This window comes from Chaetodon auriga, chromosome 5, assembly GCF_051107435.1.
Source record: "Chaetodon auriga isolate fChaAug3 chromosome 5, fChaAug3.hap1, whole genome shotgun sequence".
Classification (NCBI taxonomy): Eukaryota; Metazoa; Chordata; class Actinopteri; order Chaetodontiformes; family Chaetodontidae; genus Chaetodon; species Chaetodon auriga.
Genome location: NC_135078.1, coordinates 17,617,586 through 17,639,350, shown reverse-complemented (window position 1 = coordinate 17,639,350; position 21,765 = coordinate 17,617,586). Strand labels below are relative to the sequence as shown.

Here is a 21,765-nt window from a genome sequence, read left to right as displayed (position 1 = left end):
GCACATTTCCTCACATGCCAGTGTAGAAAATAGGATTGTAGAGCACGGTCATATACTGAGTAAATTGGATCCCCTATTGCTGTAGCTCAGCTTTCACATCATTTCAGCCTTGATGGCAATATTTATAGTTTGAGTGCTTCAGTAGAGATTGCCAAACATAAGAGATAAGACACAGGTTAACTGGCTGGGTATGTGACTGTCATGCACCGATTTTCCTTTTTTTTTTTTTTTTTTTTTTTTTTTTTGCCAGACTTCATGCTCAGTGAGCTTTATGCAGCATTGCCTGGGGTCTACCTAGCCAAGCACTTGAACTGACAGAACCTTTGATGCATCAGTGCCCACACCCACACATACTCACTCTTTGTGTCTTTGTATTATTTTCCCTCCCTGCTTTTTATTCCGATTGACATGGGAAAAACCTCCTTCCTTTCCAGTGCTTTCAAAGAATGACTCAAATAATTCATCAATGACTGCCGCTCGTCTCCAAGCTTCGGTGGCGTTTTTTTTGTGAGCCGGCATATTTTAAAGAAGCTACAGCAAGCCAGCAAGTCTAGACTCTTCAGTGCTTCTTCTCTGGAAGAATCAGCATAGTTGCTATTAAAAAATTAGAGATTCAGGCCTCAAGACTGTGTGTTGAGACAATAAGCCTCATCGATTTTTATTTTTCACACTTGAATGTGTGCTTTGAGACAGTAAAACCGCCGTTACAGCTGGAAAATCACCCTTATCATGTGCACTTTATCAGTGCGATGGGGACATGTTTTTGTGGGATCATAAAAGTAGAGAATTGTTTTCACCGTACTGTTACCCACATGATGGTTTAGGCTTTTTTTGATCACCCTCTGCCTCTCTCTCTCTCTCTCTGTCTGTCTTTGAACTCTGTTAAAGGAAAATGTTCCTATCAAGTGTGTTAATTGACCCTTTGCCAAACCCCTCACCCGACCAGCAACTGTTCAGTCAGTGCTTAGAAACTTTAACTAGACACCACCAGTCCCAGAGCATGATGCTTAATGAAGAGTGATGTGTAACCTGCAAATGATTTCTGCTGAACTAACTTACTACCTACAGTAGTAACCAAGTGTTACGTCCAAAGGGAATCGGCGTGATATTAGCTTTCTGCATTATTTTCTAGGGTTACGGGTTATATTGGCAAAATACCTGTTCAAATTGTTCTGTTTTGTAAAAGTGAAGCACGCTGTTTGAAAATATGCTGCTTGTTTGCTTCTGAGAGGAGTCAAAGACCAAGCGTTTCAAAGATTACTGTGAATTTCGATGGTAAATATGCTGCCGTTATCACTGTGAACTCCATATGTGCACTGCGAGAATGGAAAGCTTGACAGGTGTAGCAACACTAACTACAGAGGGCGGGGCTTAGCAAAGGGTAAATTCCAAAAGCCGAAGGTGAAAGAGTACATAACGACAGAACAGTCCCGACGTGTGTGCAATGATGTCAGTCATGGGTGGCATAGATACCCTTTCCTCTGGACGGCCATATGTTTTTCTTTTTTGACTTCTCACTTTCAGCATTGCCACCTAGACTGTTGCTCTCTGTCGCTGTTGTTGCTCTTGATGACCATTTGCTTCTTTGGACAAATAAAGTAACGAGCCTGTCTCGCCTGTGTGTTACCAGTGTGATCCAGGACAAGTTCTGCGGCATCATCAACATCTGTGTCGAGGCGCTGCATGATGTCATGACAGAAGATCCTGAAACAGGCACCTTCAAAGAGTAAGTGAGCATGTTTCTTTCTTATTGAAAACAAAGAAAAGACGTGCATAAATACTTCTAAATCACACAGTTCAAACCTTCCCGTTATTCTTTTCACGAGTGAATGAAGTTTGTAATTGAACAAAAGCTCCAGTTGAAATATTTGTTTTGAAAGTCCTTCAAGCAGTAGCAATAGCAGATATGCTGCTGAAGCTTGAATTTGTCAAAAACAAACCTCTCAAGAAAGTTTTGAAGTGAATGATATGAAATCATATCAAAGCGATTCCTTGCTCATGGATCATGGCGCTGTGCTGAAGGAGCCAGAGTGGGAGTGCTGGACAGGACACATTTCTCTTATGAAATAATGGTCCGTGAAATGGACCAGAAACATTTGCTCACTGTGGAAGGAGACACAAACTCAGACCCTCTTTGACTCTGATCCTGCTCCATCACTCTCCCTCTGGCTCTCTGCCCCAGTAGCATGGCGCTTGTTTCTTAGTAGTTAGCTGTTAACCGACTTGCAGACACCTTCCTCTGCTGTCAGAAACACTTGGCACCCTCCCAAGAGGTCAGTGTAAATGTTTCGTTACTTGCCAGTGAGGGCTTGAATTGTTTTTGTTTCCTGTTGTGCTTCGTAACGCACAAAAACACATTTGTGGATGCACATTTCCTCTGAGTTTTATTCACTGTTTGCAAATGCAATCAAGTGAGACAGACAGCAGTGGGTATTGTAATCTTCCTGCCTGTATTTAGGAATTAAGTAAAGTTTCAAATAAACAGACTTTGCTTTTATTCCTCTGGTGTCATAAGTGGTTTAGAATTGTTCTCGCGTGGTGTGGAATAAGAATGAAAGTCCTCGCTGTGATGGATAAATTCAGTAAAATGCCAGGCCAATTGGAAAGCCAAGTCAGCAGGGTACTCAAGCGTTATTATAGAAATTCAATCACTTGTCTACTGACTGCTATAAAAGAAATTAGAAGTTTTTCTACTGAACTGTACTGAACTGCACAGGACCAATGTGTAACCATAAAGCCAGTGGAATGAAACGTAGGAATGGGAAACGTTTAAGCTGCTGAAGCCTTAAAAAGGAACTGATTCTTTTGGGCAGCGATAACGAGGATCATATCGTCACCTTTTTAGTTGATCTAGCAAAATGTTCAAGCCAACAGTTGCTTACACACACAGCCAGTAGCAACATTTGGAGTCATTTGGAATTGTTTTTATGACCACCAGATGACTTTAAGTCCACTGTTCACGTTTGCTTAGCTCTGTTTAGAGCCGCCAACTCCTGAGGGAAATATCTGGCTCTTTAGCCGCTAAATGCTCCAATATGTTCACGAATGAGTCTCTGTGTCTGCCTGCCATTTGGTACTTTTCTACTAAAAACAGCTGCCTGCTGTGGCCGATAACGTTGATATTAAATCACTGAGAGTGATCTAAACAGTAGACACTGCGCTCCAAATTATTATGCACATGCCGTTTTTTTTTTTTTCCCCATAAACAGGCAATATGGTTCTGGATGTTTTTGTATCCTCAACAATTATATTATAATGCGGATGCTTTTACAAGCAAAACTTCTGACAACAGCGCTTTTCAATACTTTGAAATGGACTGTATTTTATTGGATTGTTGTAAATTATTATGCAAACCACAATTTGAAAACAGTCAAGAGGTCACAACGAAGTCAAAAGAGAAATCTGTCATATTTGTTGCATGAACACATCATTTTTCAAAAATAAATGCAATTTAAATTAAAAAAAAAGAAACTTTCTGCCTGTGTTTCACTTGAGGATGCCAGTATTGGCTCCCAAAGCTGCTGTTTTGGGGAATACTGCTGCCCACCCTCATAGATCTTCACTCTGAACCTACTGCAAGCTTTCTGGAAGCTCCTCTGTTTTTGAGCATTGTTTGGGGTAATCAAAATACAGCTTTACACCACCTGCAAGCCTCTGGAGGATTCTGCATCCAAGGTTATTGGAACTCCAAGACACTAGCAGCTTCTAATATCTGTTTGCTGCTCAACAGTGGCTTCAGCTGCCCTTGTATCACAGTTAATTTGCCTGACAGAAATGTTGCTTAATAAGCCTTTATCTGACCGAGTTCGTCTGTGCTCTGAATCACACTCAGATCTTTGAGTAGTTTGTTGATCTCTGTGCACATTGCAAGATAGGAGAAATAGAATAACTTTCACTGAAAACCTAAAAACTAAGTGAACTGAGATCATGCTGATGTGTGACTTGCATAATAATTTGGAACACACAGTCTATTTGTAAGCAAATTCTCTGAGGGTTCATCATGTTTTCATGTTGTTATTTGATACGTTATTATAAAAATATTGGTTATAGCCACTTTAGAAGGATGTTCACCCCAAGAGACAAAAAGCACATTGCGTTACTTGTGTTACTGCATTTTCTAAAATTATTATCTGGTCTCTCTAGACTTCATTTAATAAGTTGTTTTTGTTATTTTGAATGTCATTAGTTAGAGTTTAAGTAGAATTGAGTGAAAATTTCTGATCACGAGTTGAAAATGCTGCTGGTCAAAGTCACAAAATGTGACATTCAAGACCCCGCTGTTATCTCGACTCACAATAACAATTAAATAATGAGGACAAATGAAATAAAGGACCGTACACAGACTTTGGACGGAGCACAATGGTTTTGCTTGTAATGCTCTCTGCATGCAGATGAACCAATATGAATAGCAGGCAGAGCTGTGCACCAGAGTGCTAGAGGGTTCAGCCTCTTTTTGTGTGGCTGTGTGTGCGCAGGCTGCCTGTTCTGAAATGGTCTCCTACTGTGCAGGTTTATGTGTGGTTATTAATATTGAGTTGAATATTATTGTGTTTGCAGCTGCATGCTGATGAGCCATTTTGAGGAGCCCAAGCTGAGTGATGATGAGGAGCCACCAACTGAGCAGGACAAGAGGAAGAAACTGGTCAGTCAAATACACATAGTGAAGATCTAATTTTGCAATCACTAAAGGCTTTTATTTTCCACAAATGGCCTCAATAATATAACGCTTTCTGTTCATTTCGCTGAAGTGTCTTTCCTCTCCCCTTGTGGTATCCTTTATGCTAGACTGGCACTCATAACACGGATTAAAACACTCAACAAAAATAAACCTCACGATTTAGAGCCCGGTAAGCCAAATGTGTTCCTCCAGTAAGCAGAGACAAAGGTGGTCACTTCATACACTTGTTAGTCACGTACCAATTCAGAGCCACCTCTCAGGTTCAATAGCTGCTACAGCTTTTCAGGCAGCGCACCACATAATCGCTCTCAGGTACAGCCCCTGGACACATGCACATGCCATAGCAGCATGCTTCAAGTCACTTTAGGAAGGCATGAATGTTGTAGAGTACCTATAAATGGTCCCCAGGTGGGGGATGTATGCCAAATAAACAGCACAGTGATGCATGAGCGTACGTGCTGTAGGAGGTTGCATTCTTCTGCTGCTTGACGTCACACTGTGGAAGCTCACAAATTGTGACACTACATATTGTAAAAACATTGTTTAATCACAATGTTGGTGTTCGTGTGTGGTCTTCTCCGAATGAGTGCCTGAGCAAAATTAAATTTATACACAAATTTAATTTCATTGGTTCTTGAATGAGGAAATACAGCTGTATTTACTTTCTAGTGCGACTTTGTGTGACTTTTTCCTATGTGTGTGTGTGTGTGAGTATGTGTGTATTTGCTGGGCGGTATCCCAGTGCACTTATCACCTCAGCCCAGACCCTGGCTTTTTGCTCCAGGGAATAGAAAAGAGGAGACTTAAAGTCGCACCTCTCTCTGCCTCTTAATTCGTGTGGGTGTGTGTGCTTGGGGACGTGCATGACTGCATGTGTGCGTGTGACGGGTGTGCCCACGTGAAACGCTTTTCAGTTTGAGGACAAGGTTAATAAGGAAGGAAACTTGTGGCGTTTTTTGAACATTTCCTGACTTCAGTTTGCCTCTCATATGGCTTCTCTCCCTGGCATGTGTCTGCGTAGAAGCATTTATGTGTATGAAAACGTGTATGTTTGTGTTAGTCTAAAAGAGCTGGTGACAGACTCTTGTCGTAAATAGTCCCCTCGAGCAGTCTGTTTGTGCATCAATGTCACACTTGAATGAATATATTCAATGTACACACACTTTGCACATGACTGTCATGAATCAATCAATGCAACATGGAATTTTGTGCTTAGGCTCGAATAAATCTCATCCACAGTGCTTAATTGTATTTTAAGTGCACTTGCACACAGTGGCATGCAACCTTTGCAAGGTTAGGTGTCTGTCATTCCCAGTCAGACAGCAGGTATGAAACTGGCACTTGAGATGAAAGATGTCACCTCTCTGGGAATTAAGAAGCTTTAGTGAGTGTGGGAGGTGAAGCAATACCAAACAGACATAGTGGGATTCACCTTCGTGCACAGCACTGGTCTTACAACCATCAGTGTTTTTTGCATAATGGAAATCATAGGGCCCTCATTATTATGTTATTTTTTGTCCATCTGGAGCTGAGAAAACTGGTAGAGCCAGAGAAGCTAAACCTCTGCCTATGTACACACACTCCATGTAGTATAGCACCACACCCATGGTGGCCAGCTTCCTTTTGCTTGCTGGTATATTCTGGCATGTTCCCCTCATTTGTCCTTGCCTTACCTTCTCACTATCTACTTGTTTAGCCTCCCTCATCAAGCAGTCTCATCACAGCCTCTCTGCCTGCAGGTGATATTTGTATGATTATGCTAGATTGCAGGTGCCCGCAAGGAAGCAGCAGAATCTAATTCAACAAGACAAAACAGCACAAAGGATGAATAGAGTGAATACGATGAAAAATGAGAAATTACCATTATCACCGGTCCTCGAATCACACAATATTTTCCTCACCCTTCTACCTCTAGTTTATAGTTCCTATAGTAGCTTTTCATTTTAGCGTTGGTTAGTCTCTTATGTGGTTTTTATGTTTGTTGTGTTTTTTCTCCCCTCGTATGTCCTGTGTCACCTCTGAGACCTTTTCCCCGCTGGTAGTTATTACCTCATCTGGCGTCTCTCACGAGACGAAGCTGTGCCGTATAATTTGCTTTTAAGATGACAGTGCTGCAGCTCACAGCCTTTTCTCACAATCTTTTTTTTTTTCTTTTTTTTTTTTTATGGGCTCCAACATGAATGTTTCTTGGATGTGCTCTTTAAAGGCTACGACTTTGTCTTATGCATATGTATGTAATTTGTATTAAAATGGACCCCAAAGAAACTCTTTTGCTGACTATGTTAGAAATTAAGTGGTTTTAAATCTGTTTTGTGCTGCAAAGGCAGAAAGAAAATGAGCAATTTGCAATTGTAATTGATGTTTTACTTCATTTTACTGCCTAAAGGGGGTTGTGTATGTCAATGAGAATGTTATCCAACAGTATAGGTAGTCGTTCACTAAGGAAGGTTTTATTCAGAATTATTTTCATGAAGACGCTGATTATACTATAGAGATACTCCAGGAATGGTGCCTGCCTTGTTACACCGCAGGTTAATGTTTCTCCAGTGTTGGTCCACGAGTCAAAAAAGTATTTTATTTACATTTTTTAATATGTTTTGGAGCATCACAAGATTGACAGGAAAAGAGTGAGAGATCTTTATTCAACTCTTTATCTTTATTTATTGTGTACTGTGAGACAAGTGTCATACTAGATGTTACTTAACTAAAAATTAATTAACCTGACTGTCAAAATTGACATTAGCTGTAATTATTGATGAGACTGACATTCTGGTAATGGTGACAAATTACCACTGAGTCACATTATCGTAATGTTGACACTAATGATGACTGGCAACCACCAAATGAAATTGTTAGCAGATGTGTACTTAAAGGGTACGTACACTGTACTGTGTGTGAGTTGTGGGGACATGTGGGACATTGACTATCGCTCAGTGTAGCATGGACAGCGACATTAGTCAGAGCTAACCAGGCATGAGGAGCTACTGTTGGACACTTTGTATGTCTGCTGGAAAGACATGGAGTCTGGTGGAGGTTTGACAGTCACTGAAGCACATCTATGGCCCTTTGAGAGAGACGGTGTGTAGGTACCTGTTGTAACATGGCTAGCAGCACTGCTATGGGTGGTTTTCTGGTTTGTGTGTCCGTGTAGGAGTATCAGCACATAGACATGCTGTTTCTCAAGGTTAGCATGACTTTTCATCAGCCCTAAATATCTTATTAAGCTCTAAATACAGCCCAGTTATCAGCAGGCTGATGTGTTGTCTTTGCTGCCATTGAAGAGGAATGAATCTTGTTCATATACGACACAGTTCCGCAGAAGCTCCACAGACTAGAACCTGCCCATGTTGTGCTCAGAGTATAATGTAGATGAGTAATATTCCAGAAATGGGAACTGAAAATGGTTGTAGGACTCTGTCCTAACACATCCTATAAGCTCCTCATACCTTTTAGTGAGTCTTTGACTCATAAAGTGCTTTATTGTCCAATATGAAATGTCACCCAGATCATTTGGAATCCAAGTGAAACCTCCAAGTGAACCAAAAGGTGTTATCAAAGGTGTTATAAAATATTATGCAGAGGGCAAAGTATCCTTTTGGTTCCATGCCCAGAAGTGCGAAGGTCATTTAACTGTAAGAAAAAAGAGTGGAAGAAGGAAATGAACTTTGAAAGCCTGTTGAGATCGCGTGGTGTCAGTGTGTCTGTCTAGCACCTGTCAGACAGGGTGTGTGCATTTGTATGTGTTGTATCTGTTTACTGTGTCCGTGATTGTCATGACTTTAGATTTTATTTTCTGAAGCTGGAGAAATTGGCTGTTGTAAGTGGATAATAAGTCAGATATTTTAATTGAGTGTCATATTTGATAGTATGTCTTTTGAAATTTGACTTTAAGTCATGACTTGACTTTGAGTCATAAAACTCAAACCAAAATCTGACTGAAATGATTCTTAAACTAAACAAATTGTACAGGTGTGTGTGTTGGTGGAAGGGACCAATATTGTCGGATGTGACTAGCAAGGTACTAGGTTCATTTATTTGTCCGGTCTGTCCGTGCACATTTATGCAGATCACACCTACACTTGAGTTTGATATGTGATTAAACTAGAATGAAGGAGACACAAAAAATCTGAATGGTCATCCTTTGAATATATGGGTTTGGTTTATCTTAGGATGTCCTGCACAGCTCAGTGTTTCTCTTGATCCATCATTCCATTCAGAGGCTGTCTTCACCTCATTTTAAGATTTATACTCCCTGTGGGAGGAGAGGCAGCCTCGCCACAACCGCCGTCGTCTGATTTGTCCCTAAATTTGACTTGTCATGCTTTTCTGCGTGTGGAGGGGGAGTTTGTTTTGTGTTTTGGAGGCTGTTGACTGCTCCACTCTATCTTGTCTGGGATTTGTAAGGGTCCCTCACTTTGATCTGAGTGTTCCAGGCAACTAGACCAGGCTAACTGATGCTGTGTTTGGGCCTCGGTACATAATGTATCATTTGATTCTTGTGCTTCATCTACAAGGCCAACACCATCAAACAAGAAGAAGGATAGGCGACATCAAAGACTTTCTCCACTGGATACTAATGACATGGGCTCCGTCTGTTGTGCTGTAGTGGCACACACCCACTCGAGCCTATTCTGTTTGTTTTTTATTTTTTTTAAACGCACTAATATACATGCACTGCACATATACCAGGTTATTGTGCTGCTTTTGTGTGAGTAGGTGCCAGTGACTGATTAGTCTCTAATATAAAAACAGAAGACAAAGGTGCCCCATTACATGCAATTGTGCTGGAAAAATGGGATATAATGAGGGGGCGGTTTGCTAAACGTGATCATTGAATAGTGATAGAGGCCAGATATGGTATCACGTAGTGAATCATGGCCAAATTCAAGGTGGCTCAAATTCAAGCTATTGTGCTGCATCGGGGTTTACACTATTTACGTGTAAATTAGAAGGCAGGTGTCAACGGATTTGGATTTAAATCAAGCAATAATAAACCAACATCTAGTCATGTCCCTCACACCTTTAGTGGTATTTACTACAGCCATGCAGTAGGTATTGGTATTGTACGTATTGAGCCCCTGAAATGAGCCTCTGAAACTTCTCATGCTGCCCTGTTATGATGTTGAAAAGTGGGGAAAAAACACAGTAAAATTACCTTTTTGAAACCTCAAAAGCAGCATGTAATTCCAAATACAATATTCCATTTACTTTGGATAATCCACAGGTCTCGCTGTGAATTATATCCTTATTATGTTAATTATCCTGCTTAACCAGGATGCTTTTTTCTAGCAAGCCGCATTGATTTTTCATTTTCAGCACTACCACTGAAACTCAAAGTATCCCAAACTTTTTACATAGTTCATTACCACCAGGCTGAATCTCCATCCATATAGACTAGTCACATAAACCACCTAGTACTGTTCAGGTTGTTCAGGTTGCACAGCTCCAAATCATCCTTTAAATCTGATTTTAGTTGAGTGAGTAGTTCCACAGATCAACTGAAGGTGGGGAGGCCACCAAGTCTTGGCATTAAACTTTGTGCCCATCAGAGACGTTACTTCTAATGGTTCATTATACCACAGCTATAATGCAGCATCCCGCCTGCATACCCTCATTTTATAAGTCCCATTTGGTGTAATCTATTTATTGTTTAAGTGGTTTCGATTTATTTGAACAGAATGCTCGAATTAGTCATTTATTGCATTTGCTCAGGATGTGTAACTGATGATTTTTTCATTCCAGGCTATTAAGCTAATGAGTTGGTTTTCAGAAGTGCGTCTTTCTGCGATTGATATTGGTAATAGCGGGTACATATGATATGATAAACATTAGGCTCACAGTTAGAAGAGTTGTTTTCAGATTTAAAGATGCTCATGCTAATTTTGAATGTTACAAAAAATAATCTATACTTATGCAGCTCAGCTCAGACAAACAGGTACAGGAACAAGTGTGTGAGAGATGGAGTAAAATACATTGTGTTGACTTAATGACCTTTTTTCTGTCTAAATGAAGTGCGTTCATTCAGGGCCATTTTTAAGCAAAGTTAAAGTTAACAAATATGTGATGCATGCAGAAATATACATTTCATGCAAAGGAGACAGTCAAATAAAGAAACATTCATTGCATTATAGTATAAAAATATAGTTTTTCTTGCTCCCAATGTCTCACAATCAGCAGCGTCAAACTCCAGCATAAGACAGCCAATATTCAACTTCCTTTTTTTTTTTTTAAATGCTATAATTTTCTTGCAAAATGAACAAGAATTTCAAGGTGGGGCATAAGTAAAAATTCCAATCAGAGGAGCTCCTCCAGTCAGACTTTTGCTGATTGAATGCGGCTTTGAAAGGCCATCCCATTAAATGTGCATGCTTAGAAAATTAAGAAGAGGAAGATAACGAATTTGACTGTTACATTGTTGCCCCATGGCTGTTATTGCTCTGAGTGGATGGAAAATATTTCTTCAGCGCTTATTAATTAGTGATGAAAATGTCCCTTCTTTTTCATTATTGCTTGTAGATTAGCAATAAAATGTGATTTAGTTCCCTTAAACGACAATTATATTAAATATGCATGCTTTGATGTTTAAGAAAGGAAATGATAGAAAATGATACCTATTACATTATTACCCAGTGGCTTTCATTGCTCGGAGTGAACCAAAAATGCTTTTTGATGCTACCGATAAATAATGAAATTGTTTTTGTCATTCAGCAGTTTTTCATTATTTCATTTTAATGAACAATCAAACTGACACCAGAGGTCCTCTAGAGGTATATATTTATAGGAAATGAGTTTCGGTGTGTTATCAATTCACCCTGCGCCACACAAAGCATTTGCAATGACGACTTGCCATTCTTGCTTTATTATTGCTCCTAGTCTCAAACAGACCATCAGTGTCAGCATAATTTGGTTTTGTTGAATAACAGACCTCTCTGACAGTGTTATTTTGCTGCACAAGATATAAAGATTCGCCTTTGTGCGGCCTAAGGCGTACAAAACTATCAAAATTAGTTTCCATCTCTGTTGTTTCTCAGGTTTAGAGCCATTCGTCCATGGGAGTACTGGGAGTTGTAGGTTCTTAGAGTCTCAGAACTGCAAATAAGTTGCAATCTACCACTCTTTGAATTAACCAGAAATGAAATGCAGTGGATAAAGCACGCTAATATGGTTACTCAAAGATGCCGGATATTACATGAATGGCGTTTGAAGCTTGTATCTCAATTATGAAGGTTTGAGGCTGGTATTGTGGTTCTGTCAGTAGAGTCAGATTGAATTCCACTCTGAAGGAGTGGGATTAATATGCAAAATACAGTGCTAACAAAATGTTATTGACTCGTCTTTTTCATGTTTTATTTTCTGAACTGAATCACTTAAGGCGATGATATTTAAGAAGATATGTTTCAGTGCCAAAGTAAAAGCAATCTACAGATTGGTTTACTGTTAAGTAAATACACGAATGAGTGTCCCAGGGAGAACAGGAAGCGAGGTACAATGCAGTTCTTCCTGTTCTATTTCCAAGGCCATGACAGCGTTTTTTCCTCATGGTGATATAGACCTTTGTCACAGCAGCCGTTTTGAGTTGTCATAGAAGAAAAAGCACAGGTGTAATTAATAACATTAGCAATGGCTCTGCTCTGTTAAGTGTCCTAGGAAGCAATTCCAGTTAGATAGCATGCACAAGATGAGGATTTCCTCTAAGTGGAATGCAGCCATCACTAATGTTATTAAATACACGTTGCTGCTTTTCCTGCCAAAGGTATCAGCCATGAAAAGGTCTATCAAAGGGCCACGCGCAACCGTGGTAAACCCTTATTCTAGCTGATTATATATCCTCTCAGCACTTGCGGGTGTGTGCAGACTGCACTTAATTGACATCTCCCTGACTCGCCTTTAGGTTTGTTGCACCTGCTTGAGCAGGACAGATTACATCTTTATCATTGTTATGAGTACATGAAGCCCATGTAATTCCATCACAGCTCTGCCCATCAGCATCTTAACAAGACTGCAACCTGCTGTTTCAAAGATCCGCTAGATATTAAAATGTACAGCATGCGCCACAGATGAAGCTAGAATCATTTCGCCCACTTGCACCCCTGCCTGTCTTTGTGTTGCAGCTGTGCAGATCAGATGATGATGCAGCCAAAATTGTGTTCAGTATTTTCACCTGTTAGCTCTTTTGATTTATTGGGAGCTGATTAGTTTGATTCAAGTCATGAGATTAATTGATCTCTGGTCTGACAATTCAGTTGTTAAATTGATCTTAATGCATCTTAATTACCAGTGTGACACTTATTCATTCTGCATGTGGCTCATTTCAGTGGAAACCAATCTATGTGACTGGTTTCTGGGAGAGTCAAAAAACACTCCCTGCATTTTCTCATGCTTAGTCACATTCACTCAAAATTCAGGGCTTGTCAGACAAGTGACAGAGTGATTGACTTTTTGGTCTTTGCTCAGGGCAGGTGCATTAATTAATCAAATAAGGCATTAACCTTGATTGACTGAGAGCAAATGTTGGTCTACAGTACATCAGCCCTTGGCATATTTTTGGCAGTTCAACAGTATTGCCTGAATAGGGATTCCAAGCATGCAGCGCTCTCGTGATGCTGTTTGCAAAGCCATCAGTATGCCATCTTGCGTGAAGCTCGGAGTGGAGAATGAACTGACCCATTAATATAATTATTTTAGTATTGAGCTGCAAGTCTGGCAAATGCACAAAGGATGCTGGCTAAACAGAGAGCCCACAGAGTGTGAGGTGTCCAGCACTATATAGCAAACGGACAGTTTGCAGGCAGCCAAAACTTTTAACTCAACTTTGAAGATTGCTTGTCACACTTTAGACAGCACTGGATTGTGTAGCTCAAATTTGTCAAGACAGTAAATAATGAGTTTAAGTTAGACTGACTCAGGTGCTCACTTGACTTTGCACAAAGGTACCAAAGGTGTATTTTACAGCCAGCAGCCCTCACTGAAGACAGTATGCTGCAGATGTCCCTTCACAGTATGTTGCACTGCAGTCAGAGAAGTCAAAGCAAAAGCATCCAAACTCTTACCTTTTTTTAATGTTCTGTAATGTTTGATATATTTCTCTGTCTGGGCCATGACTTCAAAATTGGCAAGACTTTGACATTTGCACACACTCTTTATTGCACATTTCTCTTACCTGAAATGGACCTCAGCAAGCCTACAGCTACTTCTGCACTGGTTGTTCAGTAGAGCCAGGACTGGTTCATGGTTGTTTAATACCTCTTCAAGAACTACTGTACCATAATATAGCTGGTTTTGGAGGGATTTTCATTTCAAGTCGTGTTTTACTAAGCTATCTGATTATATAAGGCTGACTAATACAAGAAGATTCTCTCTGGGAAATGAGCTGGCAGCTACAGAGCCTCGGAGTGGCCATAGAAAGAAAATAATATATCGAGTAGGGATGTACCAATCCAATACTGATCCAAAACTGACCTAATGGGGTACCGGTAACAATGGGGACGATCTATGGATCTATATAGTGTTTTGCTAAAACACAGCTGGGGTCAAGAAATGTAACAGACACTTCAGTAATGGTTTCAGACTGCAACCCAGCACAAAAATGTCAATTAATCAATCTAATCCACCAACTAACATGTGTTTTAATGAGAAATCTTGGTTCACCTCATTTCCACATCTCCCACTAAAACAGCGCAGCCAACAAGCAGAGGCTAGTAGGCAGTTGACTCATTCAATCTAAAGTTTATCTTTATGAATTACGCTCATCCTGAATTGACAGGAAGACTGTGGACAAAATGACGACCTTTGTGTTTCTAGACAAACATGTTTTGTGGACACATTAGGAATTGTCAATATGTCGTATTTTACAAAGGAGTTTGGTGTTATGTTCCTGCGAAACTATGAGAAATTCTGACATTCATTGACTATGGTTAGCTATTGGTTTGATTAATGGTTTACAATCTACTAATGTGTGTTTCTACTGATAATTGATGGTGGCAGATCAGGCTAATTATCAGCTAATTGTACTGTTTCTAATGGCATTATGCAGTAAACGTTTTCCCGTTGTGTGCTTATTTTTAAACTACTTTCCTAAGCATGATGTGCTTGGTGGTGTTATTAGTGACTCCTGATGAAACTTGACAGCTCAGCATGCTCTTTTTTTAGCTTCCATTCACATTTATTCCCCCAGAAACAGCTAATATTTCTCTCTATAATATGACCTCCTCTTTCTGTCAGCTGCTGGGTGTCTGCAGTGTATCTAGTGACAAGAGGAGACAAGTACTAAGTTTCTCATCAATGTGTTTAATGTTTAATGTGGAAAAAAGTCATTTTTGTGATTGCTTTTATGATCTCAATTGCTAATAGTTGCAGGGACGTTGAAACTTGTTCACATTGATCTCGATCACCCGTAGCCCATTCTAGATGTTATTTTATCAATGAAATAACAATAATTATATATAATGACAATAATAACGATAATATAACTAGCAAAAGCTCATCACTTCAATAAACTCTCAGTAGTACAGCCACATTGACAGAAGTGTTTGTTGAAGACTTTGTGGCTTCACCCAAGCGTGAGAGTGTCCTCAGACCGCCTCACCTGCTGCGTTCAAGCTGCACATGGAGGCTGTCCTGCAGAGGGTCTCTTTGATTAAAAAAAAATATACATATATGTTGTGTGTTGTCACAGTCATGGACATTCTTAACATTTAGAATATTTTCTTATTGAACTGTTGAATTTTCATTCATCCATCATATGATTTGGCACTCTTATGATGGGAGAAAAATGCAAACAGATTTCTCAGGGCCCTATGATTACTGCACAAAAACACTACTTTCTAAATTTTTTTCTCTGATTTTGGTGAAACTGAATATGTTTCAGGGAGAAAATATTTTCTGATTTTGCCTCTGCTGTCCTCCGGCTGCTCTGCCTCAACTCTGACTGATTTACTGAGTTTCTTGATGGACAGATAGCTTCACTAACTGCTGCTAACTGTCGCTGCCATTAGCTAGTTAGCACAGTTAGCCATGTAGCTTAGAGTTAATCAGTTATGTATGTAATCATCAGTTGTGTACTGCATAATCAAGTATTCCAAATACAATATACCGAATATGGTCATATATTTCATGAGGTTGATTCAAGAATTAGTAATTCATATCATCTGAACTGGGCACATCCAATGGTCCTATTAAATAAAGACAAAGTAACTCACACCCTCACTAGATTTAGGTCAGCTTGTAAAAGATACTGTATGTTTGCAAAGATCAAATTCCCATGTTGTAAACTGAAGTGAACCAATTTAACACCAAGATGGTTGTTGTGTTTTATCACAGATGACATTATTTCCCTCCTGTCTAGTGAAATCATGAATAATAAATCGTTATTTTTCTTTCAGTAAGAATTGAAAATCTTTGTAGTAAAGTTACTCTTCTTCAGTCTCAGTGTTTTCTCTTTTCTGTACATTCCCACATTGTCGCTATGACACTTTAAAAACTTCCAAACTGCAGAAGTCGCTGACTGCATCCCTCCACTCCTGAGTGCCATCTTACAGTTGCATAAACAGGTCTTTCAGTGCCTGCCAGATGGCACAGCAGATTTCAGACAGGATGTTGTGTATCACAGTTTGGACCCGGCTTGTTGCTCAAAGCCCCGGTTGCATGAGTCCTCCAAGTCGCAGCCAGTCTCTCAATCCGCGAGAGCACTGTGTTGGTTTGCACATCAAAAAAACTTGTTTTAAGTTTCCAGAATTGTTTATCGGCCTTCATTTGTTGCAATCAAGAATTCCTACAAGCTTATTCAGAGTCTCTGTACACTTTCTGGTAGCCTCTTCAGCTTCTGTCCTTCTTAACACGAGTACTGACTTTTTGAGGGTGGTCTTTGCTCGAGGCGGATTTACAGCTTTCTCATGTTGTCACCTGTGAGAATGTGTACATGCATGCCTACACTTAAAGGTATGGTTTTGGTAATATGCACTCTCATGACAGACTGCTGAAGGGCTCTTGCATTTCCGCCCTCTAGCACAATACTAATTAGGGTATTAAAATTTGTTCTGCCTCATTTAGTGAGGAAAATTACTGCAATCAAGTTCTAATCCTCCCTCTAAGTCAAGAGACCATGAACTAATGAAACCCCAGAACAGGAAAGTGAGGTCTGTGTTTGGGGGCGACAGTTTACGTAATCTCTTTCTGTTCTCGCCCTCGTTGCTGTACGACTGTTGCTCTGACCTCTCCTGTCTTATTCTTTTTAAATTCCACTTGTGTCTATCTTCATGACTATTTAATGATGCTGTCTATTTTCTGTATGGCTAATCAATCAATCCCTGAATATAATAACGCTGACGAATGTACATGACCTTATCTCTCAGCTCACTCGTCTGTCTCACTCTGTTTGCTTTCTCTTCTGTTTGGTCAGTGCTGCTTAGAGCCCACCTGTGATTCAGACCATGTCCACACAAGTGTGAATACATTTGAAAATGTTTACACATTGAAATACTTCACATCCCCACAAACATTTTCAGAGCATTTTTGAAAAGTTTGCAAATAACACTGAAGCACCGCAACAAAGGAATCGTTGGAAGATTGGGTGTTTCGACAAACATGGCTGGTTATTCGCTTGGTCTTACCAGAGTAAAGCTTTGTTGTGTTGCCTCCAACTGTGCAATTGCCTGTTCTGTGTTTCAGTATAACCAATCACAAAATGACAGCTGTTGTCACTGGCATATCCTTGTGCCTTTTAAGGGGTCTTTCTGTCTTCTTTTTTTAACACTCAACTGCACAAACACTAAAAATTGTACTCGTAAAAAAGTGGTAAAACCACGGTTATTCAAATCACTGTTTTGCTCTTGTGCAGCAGAAACACTGTTGATGGCACGACCTGTATTGTGGTTAAGATTATTTGGTGCTTTTGTCATGTCTGTAAAAGGTTGACCGTCATACTTGAGCTTTTTGGAGCACTGGAGTCCACATTATAATGCAGGACGGGCGTTTTCATCATGTATTCACTTTGGAGGGAATGTTTATAAAGATCAGTGATGAAGATGTGTACTACAGACTGTGACGTCAGTTGCTTTGTGATTGTGGTGAGATCTTTGCAGGGTCAGTGGCAGTCCCGCAGTTGTTGCATACCATTCTAACCAAGTGTGTACATAGTGATGGTGTAAGGTCCCCAGAGCTACTTCCTACCAGCATCCCCCACATTTAAACCTCTTCCTCATGTCCTGATGAGCTAAGCCATTGATTGGGTCTAGACAAAGTCATTTAACATCCTGACGGTATTGATCCGACAGGGCATTTACATCGACACGTCACTGTAAGGCTAAAAGCGCACAAATCTTTCCCTCCCTGTCTGTCTTTTTTCATAGAAAACATGCTTTCCTGTCTGCCTCTCTGAATTCTCCACAGAGACTTAGTCACATACACACAAAATTTAATTTGCCAAAAACATGTCTGTGTGGTGAAATTAGTTTAAATTGCAGTCATTTAAAGGATCGTGGACTTATAAATTAATCTAAGTTATAATTGGGTCTATTTAGAAGCCCTGTAATGCAGTCATGACGTTAATGGTGCTTAATGTGATTTGGATTCATTGTAAAGGGAAACTCCACCACTTTCACAGATTAGGGTGCTGGACGTAGTGAGTACTAGTCAGCCTGTGAAAACATTTGTATAACGAGCCAAGTGATGAGCTGCATGGGTGCAGCTTTATGCATCAGGGTGATGCATAAAGGTCCATCCATTTTCTGAACAGGAATTCGTGTTAGTGGCTCGACTGGTATAATGGCAGTAAACTGAATTGGATAGAGACGTGTTCAGTTGGTGTTGGAGGTGTTTCCCCATGTCACTGACTCAATATGTGATATCATGGACAGGATCTTAAAGCGCAGCCAGTGGGAGGAGGATGTCCGGTTTGGGGGCTTTTTGCAGATGATGTGGTGCTGCTGGCTTCATCAACCTGTCACTTTCAGCATGCACTGGGGCATTTTCCAGCACAGTGTTTAAGCGGTTGGGATAAGAATCAGTGCCTCCAAATTTCATGCATTTGATCAGGATGCTTCCTGGTTTCCTGGAGGAGGTTAAAATACAGCGCTTGCTTTAAATTGAATTTCTAGATATCTATTGCTGAATGTATTTTTTCTGTCTGGTTGAGTGCTAATCAGTGAGTTCATCTGGTATCTCTTGTGAATGTCTGTGGTATTGTGCAGCAGTCCTCCACTGAGATGTTCCTGTGAAATGTTGATTTCAGTGTGCATCCTGGGCTGAAAAGACTGTACTGCATTTTATGAGAGGGAGCAAAAGACTGACTGGTCCCAGGGTAAGAGGTTTCTCAGCCAAGATATCGCACAGTCTGTTTCTGTTTTATGAGTGAAAAGAGTGTGTGGTGGGCAGCACAGTGTTGGAATTTAATTGCTCTCCCGCTGAACGTGAATAATGAAGCATCTCAGAGTTTTTATTGGCCACAGTAAAGATGAAGTTACGCTTTAAGAGCTGCGTCAGGTGGGAATACCAGGTTGGAGATTTTTGTGCGATCTCCCTTACATTCATATTCCTTATATTGTATAAATATGTATTTATGTTTATATTCCTCACATTTTATGTTTGCATTTGGAAGTATGTAGATGTCCTTCAATTACGGCAGTGTCAGCAGGTGCAACAGGTGATGGCTGATATTTGCAGGAGTTGTACTGGGAGAACCCTGAGGTAACAGGATTAATGTCAGACTCGGATATTTCAGTAGACCCATCCCCACCAGGCCAGTGCAGCTCTGCCAACACACACACACACATATACAGAGACTTTCACTCTCATGCATAATATCCATTAGCCACACACTCACATATGCGTCCATGAATACTGCCATACACTGTTAGAAACAACCCTTTTTCGTGTGTTATTCGTGGTCCTTTAGAATCACGGTAACAATAGAACAGACCAAAACTGGTCACGAGTATATACAGTTTTAAAAGGTTCAAACTTTTCCTGAAACAGCTCTGCACTGTGGTTTTTACCAGTTGTTACTCATACAGGAGTATACATGGCATTTTGTTGGGGACTGTTTTCAGTTCTGGATTTGGTGCTCTTTGTAAGTGATGATGCACATGGGATGGACTCAAAGTAAATTTCACTGCCCGTATTCATGGTTTCTATAGTAGAGAATAACTCGCTTTGGCACGGACAACAACAACTACAAAAAAGCAATGCAACACATTAACAGAAAGGGCAAACTCCAAACAGCATAATACGTCCTCTGTACGCCAAACCAGCAAACCTACATGCATAATACTGAACTCTAATTTTGAGATGTAGAGGGGAGGCTGTGATTAAAATGATCTTTTCAAAGCCAACTATCTTGGCTAACTGTTAATCTTCTCCAGCCATCAATAGGTTTAATACACAGATAATAGAACATGCTTAGCCTGCCAGTAAAGGCAGAGATGTCAAGAGCTGCTGTGACTGAATAAACTGAAAAACACTGAGAACTGAGTGACTTTGGCAACAGCAGCATAGTGACTGTTTCTGGTTAAACTAAAAGGATCTTACTCTTTAATGAAAAGGTCTCTGTAGGGATCCTTTCCATAATTTTGTCAGACAGAATAACAATGTGAGCCTGTCAGGGGCAAAACCAAACACTGTTAGTGGACGTACATTGATGGTGTGCAAATGGCCGGAGGGATTGCATTACATTACAATCTGTTTTGTGGCTGCCGGCTGCAGCGCTTTCACTCAATATTGAACCGCTGTCAGAAAGTGGTCTCCCCTTTAGTCATCTAAGACACAGAAACATGGGAAAATAGACTCCATGAACGCAGGTAAGATTTGACTGGGATTTTTCCCCTCAGTCTGGGAAATCTTCCACTGATTGGGAGATGCAGTCTAGCGTGCTCTACAGCTCATAATTAACTGGTAGTTACTGGCAAATGGCTGTTGGCTATCGATAGCAAAATTAACCGAAACAGACATCCCCAGTTCAAGGCTAAATTACACATTATTGGCATGGAGTTGTGAAGCCGCGGTGCCTCCTCAACGCAGTTGTTGGCACAATAACCCTCGTCATAGAAGAAATAAAAGCACCACACAATATTTGGCAACATCATCAGCGTCATCATCATTATCATCATCACTATCGTAATTTGTTTTTTCTTCTTAGCGTATTTCTCCTTCTTGTCTATTCTGTCTCCTCTGCTTTTTTCTCTCCTCACCTGCTCTCTAGGCAACTACCAAATCCTCTCCTCTTTCTTCACATTTCATCTTTGTCTTTCTGTTTGTCTTCTGTTCATCCTGCCTCTCATTTAACTTCTACTCTGTCCAAAGCATCAAGACCAGTGCTTCTTTATCTGTGGCCTCAGCAGGGGTATGTCACTCTCCCTCTCTCCTTTCCTCTCCTTGTCCATTTCTCCTCCTCCCTAGATCTCTACTGGCCTCATCTTTCCTTCCCCTGCATTTTTGCCCTGGCAGGAATATTTGGTTTGTGCACCATCAGGCCGGCATATTCATGCAGATTGCTTTTGTCCTTCAATTTGTCGCTTGGCCATTTTTTTAACTCCCTTGTTTTTATTCCACTTAGTATGTTGTAGCTACAATCCTCACTTGTTTCATCTCCTCCTGAGCATCAGACTGCCATATTTACAATAATCATGTTTAGGTGGGTGTGTCAGGATGGGACTACCTGCCAAGACAATTGATTGTTGAAAGAAACTAGTGCTGATGAATGGTAAATGGACTGCATTTATATAGCACATATGTAGTCTACTTTACAACACATGGTACATTCACAAACACACACTGATGACATGGTATCGGCAGCAATTTTAGGTTCAATATTTTAGCCAAGGACACTTCGACATGCAGACTGGGGGAGCTGGGGATTGAACAATTGACCTTCTGATTGGTGGATGACCCGATTTACCTCCTGAGCCAAAGCCGCCCCAAGACATTTTCCATCACAGACAAGTGACCAGCAGAGGGCTTTTAATGCTTTCTGACTGACCAAGGTGACCAGTACTGCCTTGATTTTGAATTAAATACTGTTTTGATTTATGGTCAGTGCATTTACTCTGAGAAATGTCAGTAGAATTTTTATTTTAGCAGATGCTCTATATTCAGTA

General features: G+C 40.4%; 1 protein-coding gene across 1 annotated transcript in view; it reads left to right on the top strand.

Annotated features, from left to right (window-relative positions):
- Positions 1 to 21,765, top strand: part of ipo11 (importin 11) — a 112,377-nt gene that overhangs the window by 83,448 nt on the left and 7,164 nt on the right. Inside the window, exons 28-29 of the mRNA XM_076730814.1 lie at positions 1,631 to 1,726; positions 4,558 to 4,642. Coding sequence (XP_076586929.1) covers positions 1,631 to 1,726; positions 4,558 to 4,642 — 181 coding nt within the window. The remainder of the gene's footprint in view (positions 1 to 1,630; positions 1,727 to 4,557; positions 4,643 to 21,765) is intronic.